The sequence below is a fragment of the Dipodomys ordii genome, unplaced genomic scaffold, assembly GCF_000151885.1.
Source record: "Dipodomys ordii isolate 6190 unplaced genomic scaffold, Dord_2.0 Scaffold132, whole genome shotgun sequence".
Lineage (NCBI taxonomy): Eukaryota > Metazoa > Chordata > Mammalia > Rodentia > Heteromyidae > Dipodomys > Dipodomys ordii.
The window spans coordinates 4,472,578-4,480,948 of NW_012267348.1; the positions used below are offsets into that span (position 1 = coordinate 4,472,578).

Genomic DNA, 8,371 nt, shown 5'->3' on the forward strand with positions numbered 1-8,371 from the left:
AATCATGTGGCTCTAGGGTTTTGAATGTAAAGTCACACTTTGATCCATTTTCACATCTGTTCTTAGGAGTACTTTTGTTTACTACCTCTGTTGATAATTGAGCTTACATTCATGAATGAGGACTTTTTATATGATATGAATTTTAAGCTTTGAGAACACTAGAACTATGACAGAAATGAGAGACGGGTGGAGAAAAACTGGTTTCTTAAAAACACCTGGACACTTAGAGCAGTCTTAAACTGACATGACTCAAGAGCTCTACAGTCATTCTCCACCTTGACCCAGCTCTGGCTTCCTGTGGTCAGTAGCCTCACAAAGATTTTTGGTATTTCACTTTACTCACTCGTTATTCGTTCTCAGAGAGGATAAAAGTGGCTTTTATTTTGTGTTTCCTTTTTTCTAGAGTTGTTTGTCTACCTCTGTTTCATTTCTGGAGTTCTTACTTTGGGTGGAAATCAGTAGTTATTCCTTGGACTTACTGTAAAGCCCATTTACTGTTTTTTTTAAGTGTCTGAGTAGATAACGTAGAAGCACAGCAGAGACAAATAGGTCTTTGTGATTGGCACAAAGCATGGATTAGTAGCATCCTTAATGTCAGGATGAGAACAGAGAGATGGTTAACCACATGCTTAACCATGTGTATACTCAGTCAGACCTTTAAAGTGAATGAAATCTACCATCTAAGGAGACCTACTTAGCCCAATATGATAGTGTTTTTTGTTGTTGCTTTTTTTGACTCAGCTCAAGTGGACATGAAAGTTCAGATGGATTTTCATTTATGATTGCATTTCTAGCTATTATAAACTAATAGCACTTGTTTATATTGTTCTAGCCTTGGGGAAGGAGAAAAGACATATATACAGATTGCCTCCTTTAAATGGTTTGCTTTGTTGTTTATTTATTTATTTATTTTTTATTATCCTAGTCACCTGCAAATTTATAAATCATTCTTACTCAAGAGTTGAAATGTTTTAAGACTGCAAATTTGGTAAAGTCTGAACAACTATACAAATACAAGGTAATATTATTACAAATTTAACTGTGATTTTTTTCCTTTTCTCTCCCCAACTCCACTTGTTTTTTCCTATATTGTTATTTTTAATGTAATTTTATTATTTTATTAAGATGCACTGAAGAGTTACCATTTCATGAGTCAGGTAATGAGTACAGTTCTTTTTGGAAATTGTCACCCTTTCCTTCACTGCCCCCCAGTTTCCCCTGCCACAGTGTCTACTGAGTGCCATGCCTGCATTTGTACACTCCACTTGTTTTTATAGACTTTAGTATATAACCCATAAGTCTGAATTCTTTCTTCAGTGGATAATTTGTGAGCCACATAATCTCAAGCCCTTCAACCAGATCATAAAACATTAATTCTGCTCTACCAGGTTTATCTGGAAAGAAGCTTTATTTAATTGATAGTCAATATATTTGAGCTTACTCAGAGATATGAGTTTTAAAACTGTTATTAATTCTATACCTGTAGAAAAGCAGCATATATATGATGGTAGGGAATAATTAGTATTAAGCTGGTAAATCTGGGGTAGTGGTTATCTTGTTTAATAGAGCTCAGTCATAAAGTCGCCATGGCAAAAGAGAGTCCCTTGAGGAAGAACCATGGAACACAAAATTTCTGGAATTAATGTGTAGAGCCTTACATAAACGTAATTTGCCAAGTATAGCAATATGCTATTTTGTCTATCTTCTCAACCATTCCCAAGGCCACAGATTTTTCAAAAACTAACTTATTTCACAGTTAAGGGGATGCAGCCTTTGAACATGGAACAGATATCTCTGAGTAGCCTCTAATCTGTGGAGGGTTGGGACACAGCAGATTTGTCTATTTGTACCATGATTGTTCAAGCTTAGTTTCTACAAGAGAAAGCCAACTATAAATGGGCAAGAAACGGGGCTTCTCTAAAGATTTCCTTGCACTCCCATACTGAATATAGTTTATCAAACGATTACATTTAAGAAGAATTATATTCACTACTACTAGATTCTTACATATAAGAGAATATTTGGAATTTGGAACAGACTTTGTATGCCAATCCTAGGGCTTGGACTCAGGGCCTAGGCACTGTCCCTTAGTTTCTCTACCACTTAAACCACATCTCTACTTAGAGCTTTTTACAGAGTCTCACATACTTTTTCTGCCCAGGATGGCTTTATACCTCAATTCAGCTCTCAGTCTCCTGAGTAGCTAGAATTACAGGTGTGAGCCACCAGCAGTTGGCCTCATTTATGATGGTGATGGTGATGATGATGATGATTGATGACTGATGATATAGTGGTACAAGAGGTTACAATTTCATAAGTCAGGTTATGAGTACAGTACTTCTTGGTTAATGTCACTCCCTCCACCATTCTCCCTCATTTCCCCCCTCCTGTCCTACCTTCAAGCTCCTTTTTATTTTTTTAAGTATAAAATTTGAATTGTATTTACCTCCTAAAGCCACTGAAGTTAGCCTGTGTAGCAGTGGTGGCCCAATTATGGTGATGCTGAAACATTTTAAGCTTACCTTGGGGTACAATGGCTGTATGTTAGACATATATTTATGGACTTTTGTTTGCACTACAGATTGAATTTAGGGTCTCACACTTGCCAAGACTGTTTTTCTGCCATTTGAGCCATTCCACCAATCCCTTTGTGTTGGTTATATTTTTGAGATTAGAGTCTCACTTGATGACCAAGTAGCCTAGACTCCAGTCCTCATATTTATGTTTATTTTGTTGCTGGGATGACAGGCATGTACTACTACACATGCCTGAAGAATTTGATCAAGTGCTCATTTCAGCAGCACATATACTAAAATTGGAACGATACAGAGATTAGCATGGCCCCTGCTCAAGGATGACATGCAAATTCATGAAGCATTCCATTTAAAGAGAGAGAGAGATTGGTCAAGATGAATCTTGTGAACTTTTGGGCCCAACCTGGCCTTGAACCTGGATTGTCTATTCTCTCCCTTCCAAGTAGGTAGGATTATAGGCTTGGGCTTTCATGCTTGTTTTTTGTTTGTTTTGTTTTGTTTTTGTTGGTCGTGGGGCCTAAACCCTGGGCATGGGCACTGTCCCTCAGCTCTTCAGCTCAAGGCTAATGCTCAACCACTTCAGCCACAGTACTACTTCTGGCTTTTTCTACTTAAGTGGTGCTGAGGAATCAAACCCAGGGCCTCATGCATGCAAGGCAAGCATTCTACCACTGAGCCACCTTCGCAGCCCTTTTGTTTTTGAGAGAGACCACCCTCTTAAATTTATAAGCAGTATAATATAAATGCATTGCATTTATCTAGATTTCACCTATGTTTTTCCTCTACAGCCTGCCTGAGAACAGGTTTTGCACAATCCACTTTCACCTTGGATTGACAAGCTTAGAGAAAGGTCAATGGATTGTGTTACTCCTGGTCCTGAAAAGCTGGCTGCCCAACATTAGACTGTTAACAGCTATATCAGTGCACCGGGGAAACCTTTAGTTCTGACATTTTGAGTATTTTTTTTGTGGGCTTTTGGTAACTACCTTACTTTCTTTTATGAACTTCATCCTTCTCATAGGAAGTGGAGTCTGAAGGGGTTAACACAGGAAATGTATTAATGGGGGCTTTTACCCTACCATTAACAATGCAAGTGGTTTCTAGCATATACAATATAGATTTATGAGGCCAAGGAAGGGTATTTACCAACCTCTGGGAATGATGATGTTCTTGACAAGTATTTATTGAATTATGGTAGAGGCAGGCAGAGAAAACCAGTTTAGAACTTGGTCTTTATATGTTTTCTAGAAGTAAAATTACTCTCATTGTGAGAGAGCGTTGGACTAGAGCTTCCTAAGAACTTACCTGCTCTCTTTTACTAGTTCAATCACTAATGTGATACCTGAATACAAATTAAAAGCTCTAGGCCTCCTTAGGTCTCAGAACCATTCCTCTCTCAAACCAATACTGTCTCCAAGGGACACAGAACATCAGAAACTCTGGATGGGAAAATTGTGACAATTATGATTTACTTAGGTACCTATCACCAAAGACTTAAACTTAGCACATACTTTGCTCGTTTGATTGGTTTCCATAGAAGTTCTAAGAGTTATTAGTCATATAGCCTCAAAATCTGAAACACACCCTGGGTTTGAACTTGTCCTTTATATTGAGGATGATCTGTAAGTGTGCAAATTCAAAAGAGTTCTCTTTTATCAGTAGAAATGTCTTGGCCTTATAAAGAAAGCATCACTAAAAGAAATGAGGCATAAAATTTGACAGGGATCAGGTATTCCCTTTTTAATTTTGAATGTCTTTGGTCCTTGATCCACTGTAAATAACCATGTGTTATGACCATGGTGCTATGAGACAAATAGCTTCCTGCAAAACCAAAAAGAAGTGGCAATTTTTAATACTTTTTCCCTGCCTTCATTCACTTTAAATGTTTTTACTAGTGAGTTTTAATGACTTTGTATGAGAATATGTATGTTTGGATATTTTGATTTACTCATAATTACTAATTGACTTAGAAGTGTGGTTTAAGACTTCTAAATTCAAAGCCCAGTCCAAATCTAGTTCCAGGTCCACTCACCTGAAGTATTTTCCTTATTGCTTGTCCCCAAACACATAGGTAGCCTTGTTTTTAGGGTACCATACACCTTAGATGAGGGAAGAAATTAATAGGCATTGAGATTGATTATCTTACTAGGCACTGGTGGGTCACACCTGTAATCCTAGCTACTCAGGAGGCTGAGATATGAGGATCACAGTTGAAGCTAGCCCAGGGAAAGAAAGCCCATGAGATTCTTATTTCCAGTTAACTACCAAAAAAAGCTGAAAGTGGAGCTCAAATGGTAGAGCGCGAGCCTTAAGCAAAGATGCTCAGGGACAGCATCCAGCACCTGAGTTCAAGACCCAAGAATGGCACAAAAAGAAAAAGCATTTTTTTTTGTTACAATGTTTACAAAGTGAGATCTTCACAAGAACCATCAATACTAGGATTGGAGGGTTGGTGTATGGAGATGTAGGCCTAAAACTCTTCCTTTATGCTCTTTCTGAGTGGTCTATCCGAGTGTGATGACCTATTGTCATGTGAAAAAGGATAAGCAAGTTACAAATTTACCAGACAAGTCTTCAATAACAGGAGTAAAACCCAGACTAGAGCCATGGAAGGTATGACTCTGGTCATAGCTGACTTGTGAGATGGTGCTACCACTGCTGAAGGGCCAGGGGTACCTATTCTCAGGATTTGTGGAAGATCAGGCCTAATTAGGGTTTCTATGTAGTTTATTTAGTCTAATAACTGATAACCTAGCCTGGCAGGATGGAAGTAATTATAGAGTGTTGAATGGATGGGGGTAGTCTTTGGGAGCAAATCAAGTCATAAAGCAGGATGATTGAGGGGGATTACAAAGTTTATGAAAAGTTAAAGCTGAGTGGTCCCTTAGCTCTCTTTGCAAGAATCTCTGGAGAAGGAAGTTTGAATGTTTCTCTTGAGATTTTAAGTACTAGTTTCTTTTTCTCTCCCCTCCCTCCTTTTTTGGTTGAGCATTCTCTGAAGACAATTAGAGGATTGCCAGGGAGGAACTCCTGATTGTTTCCAGCCCTATCCTTAGACATTTTACTAATGCTGACCCCATTGCAATTGATGCACTTTGTTTAATGTATTTTGCCTTTTTTTAAAAAAAAGCTGTTTGTCTGGAACAAAATGCAATGCTTGTTGCATTGTGCTCTTCCTGCTTGCTGGTTTTCCTCAATTTAAAAAAATTATGCATTAAAGACCAAGTATACTTAAGGAAAAATATGCACAAGAATACCTACTAAAATACTCATCAATTTTGATGGCATAACTTCAAAAGGTTTAAAATAAGACTGAGGAAACTTTTTGATCAATATTTGCATGTTTGCCTTTCCTTTTGGTAACTAAGTTTGTATTAAAGTTGTATATGACAGGTTTTAATTGGTTGTGAGAAAATCAAAACAGGTGTTAAGCTATGTTTAATTTCATTTATGCTGATTTGACAGAAAGGAAGGCATTTTGGCCAAAATTCCATTGGAGCTTCAAGAGAATCATCTCTGAATAGATGAGAAAGTTCCTATTTGAATAAAATTCCAGAATTCTTCCCCTCATATTGGGTGTCTCTTCCTTTCCCTCTGAAATTTTCATTTCAAGAGACATCATAAAAACAGAATCTTTAACAACGACCTTGTTCTTTGCATTGGGGTTTCTGCCCTGAAGGCTGAAAACTTCTTGATGTCTGTAGGCCTGAGGGATTTGCCCACACCTGGATATACAAAGAAGTGCTTTGCCCAAAGCTTCTACTTTTTAGCCCTTTGTACAATTTTTCTTGATTTGTGTCTTCATGCAACTCTGTTTCCAGTAATAATATCCTGTGCTGTAAGACACATCTTTTTCTCTGGTTCTCTGTGAACATCAACTGCTAATTATTGAAAATTCTTGTACAGTTCCAATTGGATTTGAGGCAGTAATGCCACTTAGAATTTCCCCTAACCATTTATTTTCTTAACCTGATTTTCTGTATTGCCCATGATCAATATTTGTGGAGAGTTAAAATTTTATAAATTAAAATCCAGTTTAATTTAAAAACCATTTTGTTGCATGGTCTCTGTGCCAGTCACTGTGTTAGACTCAGGAATGCATTAAAAAAAAACCAGTTATTGCCTTCAAGAGAGTCACTCATCTGTAGGAGAGATGTATTATAGTTATGTAGTTTAGCAGTCCAAGAATTTGTAGTGCATACAAGAAAAGGGCAACAGTAAGAACAGCAGGGAGAAGGGAACAATGTCCATGCAGCTAAAATGCTGCAGAAAGGCACACAGGCATGAGAGTGTATTAGAAAATTGAGGAATTGATTGTTTTTGTTTTTACTCACAGTAGGGCTTGAGCTCAGAGGGCCTGTGTGCTCTTTTGCTCAAGGCTGGCACTTGAGCCACAGTTCCACTCCCTGCTCTTTTGGTGGTTAAATTGGAGATAAGAGTCTCACAGACTTTCTTGCCTCGGCTTGCTTCGAATCCATATTATCAGATTCAACCTCATGCATAACTAGGATTATAGGTGTGAGCCTGGCTGAGAACTGTACTTTTCTTCTTTGGATAATCAGGTTAATATTCTAGTTAACCAAGAAACCTTTGGAACTATACCCTCATATAATTAGAATCTCTTGGGGGCTATTTAATAAGGAAAAAAATTACCCACAGATGGTATTTACTGTTACAACAAATGTAGTTCTGTCAACTGGACTTGTACCACAGTGTACTCTGACATCATGTAGCAGGTAAGTCAGTGACTTTTAAGCATCAACAAGAGGTGTCCAGAAAAAAGGCAGAGAGTTTTCAAGGGCCCCTGGTAAAGGCATGTTGCAAGGAATCAAATGATAAGTACTCTCTCTCTCTCCCCCCCCTCTCTTCCTCCCTCCCTCTCTCACTCACTCTCTCCCCCTCTCTCTTTCTCTTTCTCTCTCTGTCTCTCTCTCTGTCTCTCTCTCATGTGAACATGGGATGCTGGAGGCTAGAGATTGAAAAATACAAGTCATTCAGCTTAAAAAACGTATCACATTATTATGTATTAAATGAAGAAGGCCCATTGACTTTTCAGTCTAAAGTCAGTATATTTCTCATTAAAAGCAATTGAAGTGACCATTTAAATTACGTTTTTGAAGTTGAAACATTGAGAGTGTGGTATGCTGGCAAGGTACTAGGGGAAGCTGAGGCTTGAGCCTGCACTAGTTAGCAAGACCCTGTCAATATTTTTTAATATTTTAAAGTTATGGGGGGAAATACATTTGGCGCCTTGATTAATAAATTGAATTCCCTGGTTTTGGTCAGGAAACTAAAGGGACGGCCAATGTCTGTCTTGGAAAAAGATGCCTGTGTGTGTCTCGGATTCTTTTCCCCAACAAAACCACTTGCTTCATAATAATCCAGTTACAGAATTTTGGACTTTCTCTGAGGGTAGTATCCAAGAGTATTTTAAATACATTCTCCAGGGAATAAGGGATTTACCTTGCAAGGGAAGATGATTTAAACAAAGCCTGTTGCTGCTGCTGTCTTCGAAGCCCCGCCCCGACTCTGGCTCTCGCTTGGATCCAGCTGGGCTCACCTGGTCTACCTGCAGGTCCCGACCCACGAGCCCTCTCGCCAGAACCGGAGCCCCGCCCCTGGAGAGCACGGGCGCGGAGGCCCGCCCCCACGCCAGGCCGAACCAATCAGGAGCTGCGATCTCGGACGTCGGGTTACGCGCGGCACCGAGTGGGCCGCCGGCTGAGGTACCGGCTCCCGGCTCAGGCTCCGGACTCGAGTTCCCGGCGCGGGCTTACGGCTCGGGCTCCTGGCTCGGGCTCCCGGCCCTGGGCTCGGCGGCGCGGCCCCGGCAGCAG

The 8,371-nt window shown here is 39.5% G+C and overlaps 1 protein-coding gene across 1 annotated transcript in view; it reads left to right on the top strand.

The window, feature by feature from the left end:
* Positions 1-5,140: 5,140 nt before the first annotated feature.
* LOC105996568 (transmembrane protein 110-like) overlaps positions 5,141-8,371 on the top strand; it is a 50,069-nt gene continuing 46,838 nt past the window's right edge. The window contains exons 1-2 of the mRNA XM_013030721.1: positions 5,141-5,147; positions 8,110-8,260. Coding sequence (XP_012886175.1) covers positions 5,141-5,147; positions 8,110-8,260 — 158 coding nt within the window. The remainder of the gene's footprint in view (positions 5,148-8,109; positions 8,261-8,371) is intronic.